This window comes from Kogia breviceps, chromosome 1, assembly GCF_026419965.1.
Source record: "Kogia breviceps isolate mKogBre1 chromosome 1, mKogBre1 haplotype 1, whole genome shotgun sequence".
Lineage (NCBI taxonomy): Eukaryota > Metazoa > Chordata > Mammalia > Artiodactyla > Physeteridae > Kogia > Kogia breviceps.
In genome coordinates this window covers 50756097-50776350 of record NC_081310.1, presented here as the reverse complement: position 1 = coordinate 50776350, position 20254 = coordinate 50756097, and the positions used below count along the sequence as shown (strand labels likewise).

The window sequence follows — 20254 nt, the reverse complement described above, 5'->3', positions numbered from 1 at the left end:
GCTGTGTTGGGTCTTTGTTGCTGCATGTGGGCTTTCTCTAGTTGCAGCGAGCGGGGGCTACTCTTCATTGTGGTGCGCGGGCTTCTCATTGCGGTGGCTTCTCTTGTTGCGGAGCACAGGCTCTAGGTGTGTAGGCTCAGTAGTTGTGGCTCGCGGGCTCTAGGGCACAGGCTCAGTAGTTGTGGCGCACGGGCTTAGTTGCTCCGCGGCATGTGGGATCTTCCTAGACCAGGGATCGAACCCGTGTCCCCTGCAATGGCAGGCGGATTCTTAACCACTGCGCCACCAGGGAAGCCCCTGTACCACATATTCTTTTTTTTTTTTTTTTTTCTGTATGCGGGCCTCTCACTGCTGTGGCCTCTCCCGTTGCGGAGCACAGGCTCCAGACGCGCAGGCTCAGCGGCCATGGCTCACGGGCCCAGCCGCTCCGCGGCACGCGGGATCCTCCCGGACCGGGGCACGAACCCGCGTCCCCTGCATCGCGGACTCTCAACCACTGCGCCACCAGGGAAGCCCCCACATATTCTTTATCCATTCTTCTGTTGATGGACATTTAGGTTGCTTCCATGTCCTGGCTATTGTAAATAGTGCTGCAGTGAACACTGAGGTGCATGTATACTTTTGAATTCTGGTTTTCTCCAGGTGTATGCCCAGTAATGGTATTGCTGGATCATATGGTAGCTCTATTTTTAGTTTTTTAGGAACCTCCATACTGTTCCCATAGTGGCTGCACCAATTTACATTCCGACCAATAGTGCAGGAGGGTTCCCTTTTTTCCACACCCTTTCCAGCATTTATTGTTTGTAGATTTCTTGATGGTCTGTGGTTATTTTTAAAATTAAGGGCTTACTATGTGTTAAATGCCTTCATTCATTTATTCTTTGATATGTGTATGTAAATGTGTATGATGTATTCTTTGATGTATGTGTTGAATAATATACATTTGTTGAGACCATGTAACTAGTCACTGGGAGAGTAGTCACTGGGAGAACTTTTATGAAAGAAGCAGATATGGCCATGCTCTTGACCTCACAGCAACCTATGAATGAGATACCATTTACAGAGGAGGGAACTGGGGATCAGGCAATGTAAATGACTTTCCAAGGCACGAGATAAAGAAATGGAGAACCTTCAAACTCAGGTCTGATTCCAAAGTTTTAAACACTCATGTTCTCAGCTACAGAATATTGCACAGCATGGCTGACTTTGCAAGAATGTTAACAAGGGGAAACCTACCTTAGGGATGATTTACGTGTAGATTTTGTGGTTGAAAGAGGAAGGATGCAGATATTTTGCATGGGCTCATCTAATGTTATGAAACTACTAAGGGGGTTATCAAGTAATAGGCCATATTTTCAAATCAGTTTTTAGTATGATGACACATTTGGATGATCCAGTGGTTAATACATTGTTATTGAGATTACACTCTTCATTGTGATCCATGTGATATATTCATATCTGAGGACCCTCTAAAATGGGTGCACTTGCTTTCCAAGCAAGGTGATTTTTTTCTCATATGTTTTTTTTACTGATTACCCTTTTTTCAACTCTTAGAATTTTATCTATTTTGCAAAAGTAATTGGTTGCTTCCATGTTTGAGCCCCTTTTCAAGGAGGTGAGTGTCCTTGTGAGAGAATTTTCTATTTATTAAGTTTCTACTGAGATAATTGATGACTACTGCAGCTAAGCATTAATTTACAAGCAAATTGAGTTGGCAAAAACCATAGTACTGAGTTTCAGATGAGAACTTTATTTTGTTTTTCTTTATAGGTACATTTCTTTTAGCATCATTTAAACTGAAACACATAATGAATGCATTGGGTTTTGCTAAGTGTTGGGTGTTTATATGAGAATCCCTTGGGATTAAATAAAAAATTATTTAAGGGGGAACTTAAAAATATTTTAAATTTATTTATCTCCATTTAGATAATTCAAACACCAGTTGACCAGTTCTATTAATTGAGTTTTCTTCATACTAGAGGCAATTTTTAGTTTTCTCCCTTCCTCTCTCCCTCTTTCCTTTCTCCCCTTTTTAAGTTTTCAAGAAGTGGTTAGATTGGCTCTATTGTCTGAGTCATAGAATAATTTTTGCAATTTATGAAGCAAAGGCCTTTTGTCAGAAGAGTTACTTTGCATTTTAGTTTTATGCAATCAATTTTGAATATTATGCCCAAGAATTCTCATACATTCATAATTTTTCATTTATTCAGACTTTCGTTGCAGAAATGTGTACTCTCATTACCAAGCTATCCCCTACTGACTCTGACTGCTTAGTGATTGGGCCACAGTTGATAATAAATATTTTTGTATGACTCTACAGCACTGAAGTGATTTGCTCTAATGAGACAGAATTTAGAGGAGATGTACCTCTCATTTATAAGAATATGTACTTTTGTTAAAATTTAGTGCATTTAGCAGAGTAGGCATTCATGGGAAAATTCTTGTGCTTTTAGCTAAACATGCTGTGTGTGTGTGTATGTGTGTGTATGTGCAAGCTTGAGCCAGAGGAGAAAACTATGCTTTAGTAATACTGTAAAGAATGCTGTAGATAAAGATTTTAAAAATTAAATTGTCTTGTAGAAATTGACAAGCTGATTCTAAAATTCCTAGGAAATGCAAAGGACCCAGAATAGCTAAAACAATGTTAAAATATAACACTACCTGAGAATGAACACTACCTGATTTTAAGAATTGTTACAAAGCTACAATAATCAAGATAGTGTGGCATTGATATATAGTCAAATAGACCAGTGGAACAGAACAGAGTTCAAAAATAGACCTACAGATATATAGACAACTGATTTTTGATAGAAGTGGAAAGACTATTCAATGGAGAAAGGGTAGTATTTTCAACAAACAGTTTTGGAAAAATTGAATATTCATGTATAAAAAATGAACTTCTATTTATACCTTTCACCACGTACAAAAGTTAAGTTGGCTCTGTTTCTAACTGATAATGACCTTCATGAAGACATTTGAGGAGCTTACCAAATACACTAAGATATTGTTAAAATATTTAGATGGAATAGTGTTGCTGACAAATTGTGCGTAGAAGCTCACACTCATAGAAAAAAATTTTTTTGTCCAGCTGCAAATATATCCAGCAATGAATATTATAATTTGATATTTTGAGAATTTTTTTAGTTACATATTTATACACTTGTAATTCTGATATGATTACTACTTAAATTTCATTTATAAACTTCATTTCTTGTGTATAAGATTCTATGGGAAAATATTTTCATTTTGCAAATTTTAGACTTTCTGTTATATTTTTTATATAGCAGTCTGATTACTTGAACTATCATGACAAAGTCTAGTGATTTCACTTTAATCACAGATTTTTACTTGGCAGATCACCTTATTTATTTGTTTATTTAAACATCTTTATTGGAGTATAACTGTTTTACAATGGTGTGTTAGTTTCTGCTTTACAACAAAGTGAATCAGTTATACATATACATATGTTTCCATATCTCTTCCCTCTTGCATCTCCCTCCCTCCCACCCTCCCTATCCCAGCCCTCTAGGTGGTTACAAAGCACCAAGCTGATCCCCCTGTGCCATGTGGCTGCTTCCCACTAGCTATCCATCCTACATTTGGTAGTGTATATATGTCCATGCCACTCTCTCACTTTGTCCCAGCTTACCCTTCCCCCGCCCCATATCCTCAAGTCCATGCTCTAGTAGGTCTGTGTTTTATTCCCGTTCTACCCCTAGCTTCTTCATGATATTTTTTTTTCTTAGATTCCATATATATGTGTTAGCATACGGTACTTGTTTTTCTCCTTCTGACTTACTTCACTCTGTATGACAGACTCCAGGTCTATCCACCTCACTACAAATGACTCAGTTTCATTTCCTTTTATGGCTGAATAACATTCCATTGTATATATGTGCCACATCTTCTTTATCCATTCATCTGTTGATGGTCACTTAGGTAGCTTCCATGTCCTGGCTATCGTAACTAGAGCTGCAATGAACATTTTGGTACATGACTCTTTTTGAATTATGGTTTTCTCAGGGTATATGCCCAGTAATGGGATTGCTGGGTCGTATGGTAGTTCTATTTGTAGTTTTTAAGGAACCTCCATATTGTTCTCCATAGTGGCTGTATCAATTTACATTCCCACCAGCAGTGCAAGAGTGTTCCCTTTTCTCCACACCCTCTCCAGCATTTATTGTTTATAGATTTTTTGATGATGGCCATTCTGACCGGTGGATCACCTTATTTTTGTCTTCTTAAAACAAGAAATAACATTGAAGTGTTTGCTGTTTCTGAAATTGTACATTCATTACTCTTTAATAATACTGTAATAACTCACTTATTTGGAAACCTCTTTTCAGTTTCTAAACTTAGCTGATTATCAGGAGGAAGTAAAAAGAGTCTTGGGCAGCCAAAATTAATATTACAAAGACTATGACCTAAAGTTCGTTTTTGCAGGGTCATGGCCTTACTCTGGTCAATTCCAGTCTTAATTTAGAGTCAGACCATACATACTAGGTTATTGGACTTCTCAGTCTAGAATAAAATATAACGCTGCAAGTTAGAATGGGAATATGCCTTAAAAACAGAAGAAGAGACACAATTTAAAAAAAGCATACAAAAGATAAAACAATTTGTAAGTTAGCAAAGTAATTGATAGCATAAACCTTTGAAATAACAAGAAATATTTAAATTATGTATAGAACATTGTTTAAGGATACAGGAAACTATGTAATACATACTCAATTTCTATAAATGCCAGTAGTAACTTGTTAGTATTTACCTTGCCCTTTCAACAGCTTTTAACATTATTAATTATTCTCTCCTTAAAACATACACTATTCTTTTAGCTTCCAAGATGCCAAAATACTCCTAGTTTTTGTTCTATCTGTTTGGCCAACTCTCTCTGTCTCTTTTGCTGATGCATTATCTTCTACCTGGCCTTTAAAGTTTGCACCTACCCAAGGCTCCTTTCTGTGTCATTTCGTATTCTCCCTTAGGGAATCTCTTCTACGCCATGACTTCTGTTACAACTAATGCACCTATGAATCTCACATTTATAGCTCCTGGGCTAAACTCCAGACATGTATTTCCAGCTGACTGCTTGAAGCTCTAGTTGGATATTTCAAAGATATCTAACTCAACATGTCAAAAGCTGTAAAAGCCCACAAACCTCAGGTGTCCGCCGTGTTTATTTGTTGATTCATTCACTCCTTTACTCATTCGTTTATTTGCTCTTTGATTCAAAATATATATATTGAATGCCCAATAGATGCAATTCATCGTTTTAGGTACTGGGAGTACAGCAGATAATGTTCCTGTTCTCATAGAGCTTATATTCTAGTAGGTGAAGACAGGCAAAAAAACCAAACAAAATCTTCACATAATGATTATGTGCACAGAAGAAAGTAAATTAGATGATGTGATAGAGTGTGACTGAGCTGCTACTTTTCTTTGCCTGATCAAGGAAGGCTTTCTAAATCAGAGATGATATTTTGGATGAGAAGTAAATGACAGGATGGAGCCACACATGCAGAGATCTGGATGAAGGACATTCCAGAAGAGGACCACCTTGTAGAGGGACCCTGGGGTGGGGAGGATGTTGCAGCTAAAGTGTTTTGAGCAAAGAGGGTAGAAATAGTGTTACAGATAGAGGTACACAGGGTTCAGACTGTCTGGGACTTTGTAGGCTGGGGAGAGTAATTTGGATATTTCTGACTGATCTGGAAAACTAGTAAAATTTTTTAAAAAGGAAGAGACATGATCTGACATATGCTTTAGAAAGATCTCTCTAGCTGCCATGTGGAGAATGGATTCAGTGGAGCAAGAGTGGAATCAGGAAGACCAGTTGGGATGCTTTTATGGTAGTCCAGGTAACAGGTGGCGTCAGCTTAGAAGGAGGATGGCCACAGTGGAGGCAGTGAGATGACTGGGAGCGAGCGGAGGAAAAGAAGGATGCAGAAATAGCTGTTTTTTGATTGAGGACCTGATTCAATGGTAGTATCAATAATTGAGATGTGGAAGACAGGAGGAGGAGGAAGTGTGGATGATGAGAGGGGAAGGCAATGGGAGATTAAAAGTTTGGTTTTGGACATGTTAATATTGAGATCTATTAGATATCCAAGTGGAAATGTCAATTAAACATTAGAATTAGAATGCTTGAGACATGAATTTGGGGAGATATATATGTGATATATATTTTTTATATATATATCACGTGTGTTTATATATATATATATACACACATATATACTTTTTTAAAGGCCAATAGATTATATAAGAGAGGATAGGATTTCCACCTGGAGAGAGAGAGATGACAAAGAAAGTAAGGTCTAGGAGGAAGTCTAGCTGCATTCCAATATTTAGAAGTGGTGAAGAGAAGGAACAATGAGCAAAGGATATGGTGAAAGAGCCGTAAGAGAGGAAAAAGAAAAAGTCAGGAAAGTTGGAATAATGGTAGTCAGTAGAAGAGAATGTTGCAAGGAAGAGGAGGAAAATCATGTCAGATGCTGCTGAGACTTAATTATCCACTTTGCAATTTTTGGCCAAGTGCTTGACCTGCTTCCTAGTTGGTTTCAGTATTTGGAATATAGTTTATCTCTCAGTTGTGTTTTTTCTTTTTTTGGGTGGAATGGTCTTTTTTTTTTAAACATCTTTATTGGAGTATAATTGCTTTACAATGTTGTGTTAGTTTCTGCTGTATAACAAAGTAAATCAGCTATGTGTAAACATATATCCCCATATCCCCTCCCTCTTCTGTCTCCCTCCCACCCTCCCTATCCCACCCCTCTAGATGGTGACAAAGCAACGAGCTGATCTCCCTGTGCTATGCAGCTGCTTCCCGCTAGCTATCTATTTTACATTTGGTAGTGTATATAGAGAGAGTCCAGGCCACTCTCTCCGTCCCAGCTTACCCTTCCGTCTCCCCATGACCTCAAGTCCATTCTCTACGTCTGCATATTTATTCCTGTCCTGCCCCTAGGCTCTTCAGAACACTTAAAAAAAAATAATTAATCAATTAATTTATGGCTGCATTGGCTCTTCATTGCTGCGCCCAGCTTTTTCTTGTGGTGAGCGGGGGCCACGCTTCGTTGTGCTGCGCGGGTTTCTCATCACAGTGGTTTCTCTTGTTGCAGAGCATGGGCTCCAGTTCATGGGCTTCAGCAGTTGTGGATCGCGGGCTCTAGAGAGCAGGCTCAGTAGTTTTGGCACACGGGCTTAGTTGCTTCGCTGAATGTGAGATCTTCCAGGACCAGGGATCAAACCTGTGTCCCCTGCATTAGCAGGCAGATTCTTAACCACTGTGCCACCAGGGAAGTCCCAGTAGTGTATTGTTTAGCCTCCATTTGTTTTTGTTTTTGGTTTTGGTTTTTTTTGTGGCATGTGGGCCTCTCACAGTTGTGGCCTCTCCCGTTGTGGAGCACAGGCTCTGGACGTGAAGGCTCAGCGGCCATGGCTCACGGGCCCAGCCGCTCTGCGGCATGTGGGATCTTCCGGGACCGGGGCATGAACCCGTGTCCCCTGCATCGGCAGGTGGACTTTCAACCACTGCGCCACCAGGGAAGCCCTCCTTGTGGCTTTTAATATTTTTTCTTTGTATTTAATTTTTCATAATTTGATATATGTGTGTCTTGGTGTGTTTCTCCTTGGATTTATCCTGTATGGGACTGTCTGTGCTTCCTGGACTTGATTGACTGTTTCCTTTTCCATAATAGGGAAGTTTTCAACTATAATCTCTTCAAATATTTTCTCAGTCCCATTCTTTTTCTCTTCTTCTTCTGGGACCCCTATAATTCGAATGTTGGTACATTTAACTTTGTCCCAGAGGTCTCTGAGACTGTTCTCAATTCTTTTCATTATTTTTTCTTTATTCTGCTCTGTGGTAGTTACTTCCACTATTTTATCTTCCAGGTCACTTATCCATTCTTCTGCCTCACTTATTCTGCTATTGATTCCTTCTAGAGAATTTTAAATTTCATTTATTGTGCTGTTCATCATTGTTTGTTTCCTCTTTAGTTCTTCTGGGTCTTTGTTAAACATTTCTTGTATTTTCTCCATTCTATTTCCAAGATTTTGGATCATCTTTACTATCATTACTCTGAATTCTTTTTCAGGTGGACTGCCTGTTTCTTCTCATTTGTTTGGTCTGGTGGGTTTTTACCTTGCTCCTTCATCTGCTGTGTGTTTCTCTGTCTTCTCATTTTGCTTAACTTACTGTGTTTGGGGTCTCCTTTTCACAGGCTGCAGGTTTATAATTCCTCTTGTTTTTGGTGTCTGCCCCCAGTGGGTAGGGTTGGTTTAGTTGGTTGTGTAGGGCTTCCTGGTGCAGGGGACTGGTGCCTGTGTTCTGGTGGATGAGGCTGGATCTTGTCTTTCTTAAGGGCAGGACCACGTCTGGTGGTGTGTTTTGGGGTGTCTGTGACCTTATTATGATTTTAGGCAGCCTCTCTGCTAATGGGTGGGGTTGTGTTCTTGTCTTGCTAGTTGTTTGGCATAGGGTGTCCAGCACTGTAGTTTGCTGGTCATTAAGTGGAGCTGAGTCTTAGTGTTGAGATGGAGATCTTTGGGAGAGCTTTTGCTGTTTGATATTATGTGGAGCCAGGAAGTCTCTGGTGGACGAGACTCGTTCAGGAGATCCTGAACTCGGATCTCCCACCTCAGAGGCACAGGTCTGGCACCTGGCCGGAGCACCAAGACCCTGTGAGCCACACGGCTCAGAAGATAAGGGAGAAAAAAGGAAAGAAAGAAAAAATAAATAAAATGAAATATAGTTATTAAAATAAAAAATTAAAAAAATTATTAAAAACTAAAAAAATTTAAAAGTAATAAAAAAGAAAGAAAGAAGAGAGCAATGAAACCAAAAAACAAATCCACCAATAACAGACAGAACCCTGGAGCAAATGGTAAAAGGAAAGCTATACAGACAAAATCACACAAAGAAGCATACACATACACACTCACAAAAAGAGAAAAAGGAAAATTATATATATATATATATATATATATATATACACATTTAAAAAAAGGAAGAGAGCAACCAAATCAATAAACAAATCTACCAATGGTAATAAACTCTAAATATTAAACTAAGATAAACATAAAACCAGAAACAAGTTAGATGCAGAAAGCAAACCCCAAGTCTACAGTTCCTTTCAAAGTCCACCACCTAAATTTTGGGATGATTCATTGTCTATTCAAGTATTCCAGAGATGCAGGGTACATCAAGTTAATTGTGGAGATTTAATCCACTGCTCCTGAGGCTACTGGGAGAAATTTCCCTTTCTCTTTGCTCGCACAGCTCTTGGGGTTTAGCATTGGATATGGACCCACCTCTACGTGTAGGTCGCCTGAGGGCGTCTGTTCTTCTCTCAGACAGGATGGGGTTAAAGTAGCAGCTGATTTGGGGTCTCTGGCTCACTCAGGCCAGGGGTAGGGAGGGGTACGGAATGCGGGGTGAGCCTGTGGCGGCAGAGGCCCGTGTGACATTGCAACATCCTGAGGTGTGCCCAGTGTTTTCCTGGGGAAGTTGCCCCTGGATAATGGGACTCTGGCAGTGGCAGGCTGCACAGGCCCCCAGGAGGAGAGGTGTGGATAGTGACCTGTGCTCGCACACAGGCTTCTTGGTGGCTGCAGCAGCAGGCTTAGAGTCTCAGTCCCGTCTCTGGGGTCCGCGCTGATAACCTTGGCTCACGCCCGTCTCTGGAGCTCGTTTAAGTGGTGCTCTTAATCCCCTCTCCTCGCACACCAGGAAACAAAGAGGCAAGAAAACGTCTCTTGCCTCTTCGGCAGCTCCAGACTTTCTCCTGGACTCCCTCCCGGCCAGCTGTGGCGCACTAGCCCCCTTCAGGCTGTGTTCATGCAGCCAACCCCAGTCCTCTCCCTGGGATCCGACCGAAGCCCGAGCCTCAGCTCCCAGCCCCCGCCTGCCCCTGCAGGTGAGCAGACAAGCCTCTCTGGCTGGTGAGTGCTGGTCGGCACCGGTCCTCTGTGCGGGAATCTCTCCCCTTTGCTCTCCGCACCCTGTTGCTGCGCTCTCCTCTGTGGCTCTGAAGCTTCCCGCCACCCCCCCTCGTCCCGCCACCTGCAGTCTCCGCCCATGAAGGGGCTTCTAGTGTGTGGATACCTTTCCTCCTTCACAGCTCCCTCCCTGTGGTGCAGGTCCCATCACTATTCTTTGTCTCTGTTTATTCTTTTTTCTTTTGCCCTACCCAGGTACGTGGGGGAGTTTCTTGCCTTTTGGGAGGTCTGAGGTCTTCTGCCAGAGTTCAGTAGGTGTTCTGTAGGAGCTGTTCCACATGTAGATATATTTCTGATATATTTGTGGGCAGGGAGGTGTTCTCCATATCTTACTCGTCCGCCATCTTGAAGGTCTCCTTTCTCAATTGTGTTTTACGTGGAAACGAAGATTATGAAATAGAGTTAATTTTTGTTATACTTTTTGAGCTCCTTCTGAAAAAATATGGAACTAAACTGAGCTATGTAAGTATTACAGCTGCTGATTCTCTGATTGTTATTTTGGGCGCTTGTGGTAGGATTCCATACAAATTCCTATTGCTGGATGGATTTCTGCCAAATGTTAGTCCTGGTCTCATATGCCAGCACTGTTCTGTGGCCACTTAATCCTCACCTGTAAGGTTAGCCTCACCCAGGCTTTAGACCCAGCCCAACTCTTAGGCAAGCGACCTGTATAGGCCATTGTTGAGCAGCAAATATCAAGGAAGTACTATTATTAATCTCTCTTTACTGAGGCGTATGTGGGTGGCTTTGGCTGTGTTTCCTGTGAAAAAGGCTCTACCTCCCATTTCATGACTGAATTTTCACCTTGTTTTTTTGCCTTGGACCATCTGGCTCACTCGGGTCCAGAGTTCTGTTTTGGCCTCCTCCTCTGCCTCAGGAGTACCAGAGCCCTGATGCTAACCCCTAGTCTCTGCAGCTGGTCTCTGATACCTGCCTAGCACCCACCTTTTGTCTGCCATGAAATCTTGGCCCTTCGTATTCCCACCCTATTTTTCTTTACCTTCTGACTGGGACCTCTACCTTTCATCCACTGTTGGACTCCCTCAGGTTAATTGTTTGTTTCTTTAGATTTCCTTTTTTTTTTTTTTTTTTTTTTTATTACTAAACTTTCCCTGTTTACCTTAGGACACAGTTGACTTCAGCTGTATATCTGGGTCTGTATGATTCATATCTAACTTGCCTTGTTGCTTACTTAACCACCATTCCAGGCTCTTGCCTTCAATTTGGAATGACTTGAAGGCTTTCTGGAAGCGTTTTTCCAAATTGCTCAATGATGTGCAAAGAGGACTTCTTTCAAGAAGAAGGAAGAAATCTACAGGTGTTCTTTTCTCTAAATATGATAGGCATTAGGGAAACACAGATGAGTAAAATGCAGCCTTTGCCTTTAAGGAAATATGTTTTTAAATGTAGTCATACTAGGTGGTCTTTATAGCCAGTAGATTCATCTAGTTGCATTGAAAACCATTCCCTGTTTATGCGTCCAATGTACTCCATTTTCATTGGTGCCCCGTGCTTAAAAACATTGCTATTAAAACATTTTAGAAATACAACTCCAGCTAAAGTATTGAGGACCCTAGTTCTTAGAATAAAGATTGACAGGAGGTTATATGCCTGTGCTCCATAATAATTCCTTTCTATTTAACCTTGATTAACTGAAACGTATGAATGTTTTTCCCCATGGAAGGGGCATATTGGAAATATTTAAATTCTTATGGTCATGCTGTGCTTTTCACAGATGACTGGAATTCTGCCCAGGCACAAACCATATCATCCTTCCCCCAAACAATTTGTCAGCTGTTTAACCTAGCGTAATTTGTTTTTCATGATCAGCAGAAATGACAGTGCTAAAATGCTTTATAGGGAAATAAAAATAAAATAGAATGATAGCTCTGATTTTTTTTAATATCCTCTTTTTTCTCCCAAATCATTCTTTGATATAAAAATGTATCTTAACCTTTGCTTTAATACTGGGAAAACAGGAAAGATTTTTTAAACTAGAGTCTTATTTTGTGAAACTGAAAATGTACTATGAATTTCAGCAAGATAGGTTATACTGACACACAAAAGAATTTCATGGATGCATTATTAGGATTTCATTGCTTATATACACATAGCCTTCAACCTTTATATGAGCTTGTGGCTAGGAAATTTAATCACTCTCCATTCAGACTGAACTTGGGCTGAAGCCTGGAATTGTTTGAGAAAGAGATCATTCCATGTGCCCAACGACCAAGCATTTAGAATGAAAGGAACACTGAGAACATGCCAAGAGAGCTTGTGCCACTGGAAACTGTACCTTTCTTTGAGAAAGAATTTATCTCAGGACTGTAAGATGAGGTTTGTTAGACCTTTAGACATATTAATTTACAACAGTATAGAAGTCTTAGAAGATACACACTTACAAGCTCTTAAAAAGTGTAACTATTGATTGGCTGGTGCAGCGTGTTCTGTAGGGTTTGGCTTAGGTATTAGAATTTCCTTCATCCCCAAACTCATGTGAACATTCTTCAGACGTGAGTATAGTAAATGATTCATTGTTCTTATGATAATCCTTTACAAGATTTTCATTTGTAATTGTATTTTTGCACAGCAGGGAAGTAAAGCTGTGACCTTTAAATTCTGCACTGCTAATCAAGATTTATTCAGGTATTGTGTGATGATAAGCTGATTGATGATCCTCCTCAATAGCAATTATGGGCAATTGTTCAAAAACATGTATGCCACCTCTGCTGTCCACCTATTTATAGTCTGCTTGCTAGAGAGCTGGGATCCCATAACAGGAGTGGCTTATCTTGTTGCTAGGAGGACTCATCTTATTGACAATATAATCCTGTAGCTGTGAATTCTGAATTGTATTTATGGTTGCCATGTTTTTCTAATAAGAAAGTAGGACATGTGGTCTGACAATTATCACTGTACTGTTAGAGATGAAGGGGACATAGACCTATGAGTCTCTGGACTTGTGTAGAGGATGGACTACAGGTAGCTCCCTTCTGACCATTTAGATTAGGTTTTCCCTGAATTTTTCTATCCTGTAGGATGAATTGTTTCCCAGGAAGCTCTTTAAAACCCATAGAAATAGGGATTTTGTGGTTCCTGCCCATTAGTCCTTCTGATATGCTGGGCAGGTCTGAATCCCAGTGATGGACATAGTTGAGACCCAAGTTGACATTCCTGCTATGGTTACTCTTAGGTCATTTAGGAGCACTCTTTGTGTGCGCGCGCGTGTGTGTGTGGTATTTTGCGGTAAAAATAATAGTCTTTGTAGGGTTTAACCAGTGAATACAGAAATGGTTTTTACCGGCGTAAAATGACTCGACAAAATGATAAATCCCCACTCTCACCTGATGAATTTCACATGCTCCCACCGCCATCAATTGTACCTACTTGTGTCGTCCGTCAGTACTCATTATTCTGTTTCCTTCCTGTTCCTATGGATGAACTGGCATGTTCCTTTCTAGTGCTTCCTATCCCCTCTTCCTTGAGACATCACTTCAGCACTTGTCCCTTCTCACTTCTGCACCATCAGCTTTTCCTCAGGACTGGATTAATACCATCAGCCTATGAACATGCTATTAGTTTGCCCATCTTTATAAAACCTTCCCTTGACTTCATAACCCTCTCCAGATGCCCTCTCACTTCTTTCCTCTCCTTTACAACACAACTTTTTAACAGAAATGTCTGCAACCAGTCTCCACTTCCTCTCCTCCCATTCTCTCTAAAGTCTATTCCAATCAGACTATCACCCACCCTACTCTACTCTAACAGCCCTTTTCAATATCCTGAATGACCCTCAAGTTGCCCAATTTTATGATTTGTTCTTAGTTCTCATCTTACCTGACATGTTGGCAGTATTTGATGGAGTGGAAAGTCTCCTTTCACAAAACATTCTCTTTAACTGGCTTTGGGTCACCTTTCTCTCCAGGTTTTTTCTCCTATCTTGTTGACCACTCGGGCTTACTCTCCATTTCCTGACCTCTAAACATTGGAAAACCTGGGACGCAGTGCTCTGACCTCTTCCTTATCTGTCTCTCACTTAGTGATCTCATCTACTTGCCTAACTTTAATGAATTCCAAATATATATAAATCTAGCTTGGACTTCTCCCTAGATGAAAGACTCACAGATCCAGCCCCAAGGCATTTTTGTGCTAATTAGAAAAGGCTAACCTTTCCTCAAGCCCTTGACTGCCATCTTCTGTAAAAATTTCAGAATAGATATACACTTATCAGATGAGATGAATGTGAATTGTGTGTCTTTCAGCTGCATGATTCTCAACCATTAGCGGCAGTTCTGTTTCTCCATGTGGGTCGTGTGTAGTAGGCATCACAAGCTTAATAGGTCCCAAACTGAACTTTTTAATTTAATTTTATTGGAGTATAGTTGATTTATAATGTTGTGTTAGTTTCAGGTGTACAGCAAAGTGATTTGGTTATACATATACATATATTCATCCTTTTTAAAGATTCTTTTCTCATATAGGTAATCACAGAATATTGAGTAGAGATCCCTGTGCTATACAGTAGGACGTTGTTGGTTATCTGTCTTATATATAGTAGTGTGTATATGTTCATCCCAAGCTTCTGATTTATCCCTCCCCCCTACCCACGCGTTTCCCCTTTGGTAACCGTAAGTTTGTTTTTGATATCTGTAAGTCTCTTTCTGTTTTGTAAATAAGTTCATTTGTATCTTTTTAAAAGTTAGATTCTACATATGAGTGATATCATATGATATTTGTCTTTGTCTAACTTACTTCACTTAGTATGATAATCAATAGGTCCATCCATGTTGCTGTAAATGGCATTATTTCATTCTTTTTTATGGCTGAGTAATATTCCATTGTATATATGTACCACATCTTCTTTATCCATTCCTCTGTTGATGCACATTTAGGTTGCTTCCATGTCTTGGCTATTGTAAATAGTGCTGCAGTGAACATTGGGATGCATGTATCTTTTCAAATTAAGGTTTTCTCCGGATATATGCCCAGGAGTGGGCTTGCTAGATCATATGGTAACTGTTTATAGTTTCTTAAGGAACCTCCATACTGCTCTCCATAGTGGCTGTACCAATTTACATTCCCACCAACAGTGTAGGAGGGTTCCCTTTTCTCCACACCCTCTCCAGCATTTACAGTTTGTAGATTTTTTTTTTTTTTTTTTTTTTGTGGTACGCGGGCCTCTCACTGTTGTGGCCTCTCCCGTTATGGAGCACAGGCTCCGGACGCGCAGGCTCAGCGGCCATGGCTCACGGGCCCAGCTGCTCCGCGGCATGCGGGATGCTCCCGGACCAGGGCACAAACCCGTGTCCCCTGCATCGGCAGGCGGATTCCCAACCACTGCACCACCAGGGAAGCCCTGTTTATAGATTTTTTGATGATGGCCATTCTGACTGGTGTAAGGTGATACCTCATTGTAGTTTTGATTTGCATTTCTCTGATAATTAGTGATGTTGAACATGTTTTCATGTGCTTTTTGGCCATCTGTATGTCTTCTTTAGAGAAATGTCTATTAAGGTCTTCTGCCCATTTTTTATTGGGTTGCCAAACTGATCTCTTGATCCCCAACCCCATCTCCCCACCATCTTCCTTTCTGTCAGTCTTTTCTACTTCAAAATTCTTCTCATTGCTGACGTCAGCCTCCTTGAAGTTATTCTTAACTCCTTTCTTTCTCCCATACCTCTCCTTTAATCCATCAGCAAATCCTGCTGGTTTTTCCCTCAAACTTCATTAGAATGTAACCACTTCTCACCACTACCACCCAGGTCCAAGCCTTATCATCTCACCTTTATTATTCTGTTAGCCAGCTTCTTCTTTTATACCTCTTTGTCTGTTCTTAACACAACAGTACAGTTCTTTATTTAAAACCTAGGTCACCTCATGTTTCCCCTCTACCCAAAATGCTTCAAGTGCTCTACCATTCATTTAGAGTAAAAATCAAAGCCCTTAAAATGGCTCACAGGCCCTACACCATCCAGGTCTGTACCACAGCTCTGACCTCATCTCCTGCCTTTCTCCCCCATGCTCTGTGCTGCAGGCACATTGGCCTCCTTGCTCTTCCTCCAATATGCCAAGCATAGTCTGCTTCAGGCAGTCTACTGGGATCCTCTTATGGAAAGCATGGCTTCTTGAGTCTTTGCTCAAATGTTACTTTATCATATCAGAGAAGTCTTCCTTGACCGACACATATAACAAAGCAACAGGGGCTTCCCTGGTGGTGCCGTGGTTGAGAGTCCGCCTGCCGATGCAGGGGACACGGGTGGATCCCACATGCCGCGGAGCGGCTGGGCCCGTGAGCCATGGCCGCTGAGCCTGCGCATCTGGAGCCTGTGCTCCGCAACGGGAGAGGCCGCAACAGTGAGAGGCCCGCGTGCCGCAAAAAAAACCCCACAAAAAACAAAGCAACCTCCCTTCTCCAGTATTTAATATTCCCCGTGTTCAGTTTTCTCCATAGCACTTATAATCTGGCACACACACACACTGTTTACTATTTTATCTCACTGGAATTTAAGCTTCATGAGGCTAGAGACTATTTTTTTCATTTTACTATATCCCCAACTTCTAAAACAGTGCCTGAGAAGTAGTAGGAGCTCAGTAAATACATCCCTAAATCTCTGTGTGGAACCCTATCCCTAAAAAGACACAGAAGTTTGAAATGGTACTGCACAATTCCAATCTCTCCATTCCAAGATAAAAGCATTTTCAGAAGTCCAGGAATGAATTTAAATCTAATTTGAAAATTGCATTGATTTTACAGCTTTCTGGAAGGGCATTAGTTTCCTACAGAGAAAGCAAGTAGGCGCCATCTAGTGGCAACAAGAGAAGTACACATTTGTGTTACTTGAATTATTGATTAGTAACATAATTGAAGATGTAGTCCCTGATCCAGAAGCTTTTTAATTCTATGAACATAATAATTACGATAGCCAAAAGTTCTCAGATTTGCAATTTCTACAGAACATGATGAATTGAAAAGTACTATTATAAATTATTTATGGCTCATGTTTACTTATTAAGTTTTGTTTATTTTTTAAGATCTGACATCCATTGTTCCTGTTTATTTTTCTTATTGTTTTATCCTCTACGTATCTTTAAACTCTTACATGGTACTGGCCTAGCCACTGAGTGGGTAAATAAAATAAAGTCTGTATCGTCTAAGAATTTATAATCTAATAGAAACAGCACCAATGAGGGTTAAATATGTGAAATAAAATGCCAAATGATGCAGTGGTCTCTTCAGGCCAGACTTCTGAAGCCTACTGAAGCTTAATTGTTGTGTATACTTCCACCATTGATGCATGAGCCACATCTTGTAGTTGTCTCCCTGTTGGCCTTGCCATATAGTGGGTGAAGGTTAAATATTTATGGTGGGGAATCATAGAAAGACTACCAATGATTGTCTCAGCCGCTATCTGGCCCAAGATACTTAGCCTTAGTCTACTTTTGGTGGAGCAGTTCTTCAGCTAGTTGTTAGAGAAATTAAAGTATTTGTTAAGACTTGTTCCCTTGTTAAAATTGTCATAAAATTTTTAGGTCTAATAGTATCAGTTTCCTTTTTTGAGTTGTTTATCATATACTTGATATCTCTGGAAGTGGATATAGAACAGTTTCAAGATGTTACTGAAATTTTAAAAAAACCTAATATTCTGTTATTATATAGTTACTTTAGAGTTTTTCCTTCTGCCTACAGATACTGATTTTTTTTTTAGATTGCAGGTAAATAGTTTCTTTGTAATATCCTCTTTTTTTTCTTGAGGAAATATCTTTTTAATTAAAGAAATTGGTGTGGTATTTTGAATAGTATATTTTAAAGCTAAAATATTCCATATATTATTTCTTTTTAAAGATTAAAGCAAATGTTGTTTCTAAATCTTCTTTCCTTCTGAAGCTATATTTATATAATTTAGCATTCCATCGTGATAAGGTGGTGATATTGAAAAAGGACATTCTAATAGGATTAGTACATAGACTTTTTGTGTACCCTAGCTCTAATTTCTTTGACAATTGGTTGCTATTATTTGTTTCATCATTTGGAGGGCCAGAATTCTCTTTATTTAGTAGGCTAGGTGGTTTAAAGACTGCTTATAATACTTAATTGCTTATCTGAAAATTAGAAATTTAGCAGCCTTAGCATTTGAACTGTTTAATATTTCTAAAGTATTAACTGTGCTTTTTGGTAACTACTGTGTTCTCTCATTGTGATGGCTGAAGAGGCAATACTGGATACTTTGACTTGTAATTAAAGAGGCATTATTTCCTTATTATTGCAAGAATACATGAATTTTAGGTTGTATTAATTTGTCTTTTGTAGAATATGCAGAATTTCTACATTGCAAAGGAAAAAAAATTACAGACTTTGATGAAGTTCGCCATGAGATTGAAGCAGAAACAGATAGAGTAACTGGAATGAATAAAGGGATTTCCTCCATACCCATTAATTTACGAGTCTATTCCCCACATGGTAAGTGAAATAACAAAATTCCAAATTCTTGTCCTCAAAAATTTTTACTATATTAATTAACATACAGTATTTATAGAAGATTTTTTTTCTCTCAAAAAATACTGAGTTTCTAGGATTGTGCTTAGATACTTCAGTAAATGGTATTATCCAAACAGTTCATAAAATTATTTATGGGGAGACAGGAGGAGATAACTTTTAAAAGAGAATTGAGTACTTACGTCATTTTAAAAAGTTTTCTTTATGTTTATCTTAAACTTTTAGAATTCCGAAGAGGTATGCATGAAAATTTCCATTTTTAATATCTTCAGTTTTTGCAAAAATCTTAGAGGTGCGTGGTACTATGGTTGAGTTATCCTTAATGAATTTTCTTTCAGTCCTATATATTCCTCTTTAATCTCTTCCTGAGGAATCAACTGTGATTTTTTTTCCCCCAAGTTTCTGTCAGCAGAAACTTGTCAGATACCCAGTTCCTGGTGTGTGATACAGAATAGCCTCCATTCTGACTAAGATTTTAGTGGGGCAGATTTTAATCTCCTATCTTCTACCCAGCTCTGTTGCTTTAAAAATGGACCATGAGTGACATAAGCTTAATTACGACTTCCCAAGAGGACTTGGTGCCAACAATGTAGCGTGCAGAGAGAACGATAGCCAGGTCGGGACTGGAGTCACTGACTCGGTAGTTTCCTGGGCTCCCAAAATGGTGCTCCATGAGTCTGGCTGTATAGCCTGCACACTAAACCTCCTGGCATCATGAATGGCTAACGGCTTTCACATAGGTTAAGTGGCTAACACTCTGTAAATAATGTATGATATTTTTAAAGGGAAGGGCAAACCTTACCCAGAGAATTTTTACACCATTTGAAGGCAATGTACAAGACTGGCAGACAGCATATTCACTTATTGTTCAGTGTTTGAATTATAGCCCCCAGTTACAAATGTGACAGCTCTCTGAGAAAACTATTAGGTATGCAAATCAGTGCTTCTTAAATTATGTTAAAATGATCATTTGGCCTAGCACAATCATATTATAAAAATAGAGAAAACTTGAAAAGCCATTTTGAATTCTATCCTTTTTATTCTATGCACGAGTCGAAGTTCTTCAGATACACAATACGTAAAGCTCAGCTTGTTTTGTTTCTACTAAAGTGACACATGATTCTGCATTGCTGATATCTTTCACCATTGACGGTATATGTAAAACCTTTTTTTTTTTTCTTCCTTTCCACAGTGTTAAATCTAACCCTTATTGACCTTCCTGGGATTACTAAAGTGCCTGTGGGAGATCAGCCACCAGATATTGAGTACCAGATCAGAGAAATGATTATGCAGTTCATCACACGGGAGAGCTGTCTGATTTTGGCTGTTACCCCAGCCAACACCGATCTTGCAAACTCAGATGCACTGAAACTAGCTAAAGAAGTTGATCCTCAAGGTGAGTGTATGGCCCATAAGATGAACAGGAATTAGTTTAAAATGTCAAGAGTTTGGGTATATTTCAAGGTAACACAAATTCTCATAAGTGGATTTTATTATTAATTAAATTCACCATTATTAATATTGTTAGCTCTTTCATATTTAAGATGCTGAAAGAAAAGTAACTGGGGAATATAGTCTAAACCTATATAAATAAGTGTAAGATTAACTGAACTGAGAGCTAGGAAAATAGACATTTCTAATTGTTATGAACTATTTATTTTAACAGCTAATAAAAGAAATTTCTGATACAGAATTCAGATTCTCCCCTTAGTTTTTATGAGTTATCTGAATATACTCCCAATAAAAAAATCTTTTCTG

The 20254-nt window shown here is 39.5% G+C and overlaps 1 protein-coding gene across 5 annotated transcripts in view; it reads left to right on the top strand.

The window, feature by feature from the left end:
• Nucleotides 1-20254, top strand: part of DNM3 (dynamin 3) — a 579215-nt gene that overhangs the window by 138897 nt on the left and 420064 nt on the right. For all 5 annotated transcript variants that reach the window (XM_067031599.1, XM_067031590.1, XM_067031586.1 and 2 more), the window contains exons 3-4: nucleotides 18311-18460; nucleotides 19689-19892. In XM_067031599.1, the coding sequence (XP_066887700.1) occupies nucleotides 18311-18460; nucleotides 19689-19892 (354 nt within the window). The remainder of the gene's footprint in view (nucleotides 1-18310; nucleotides 18461-19688; nucleotides 19893-20254) is intronic.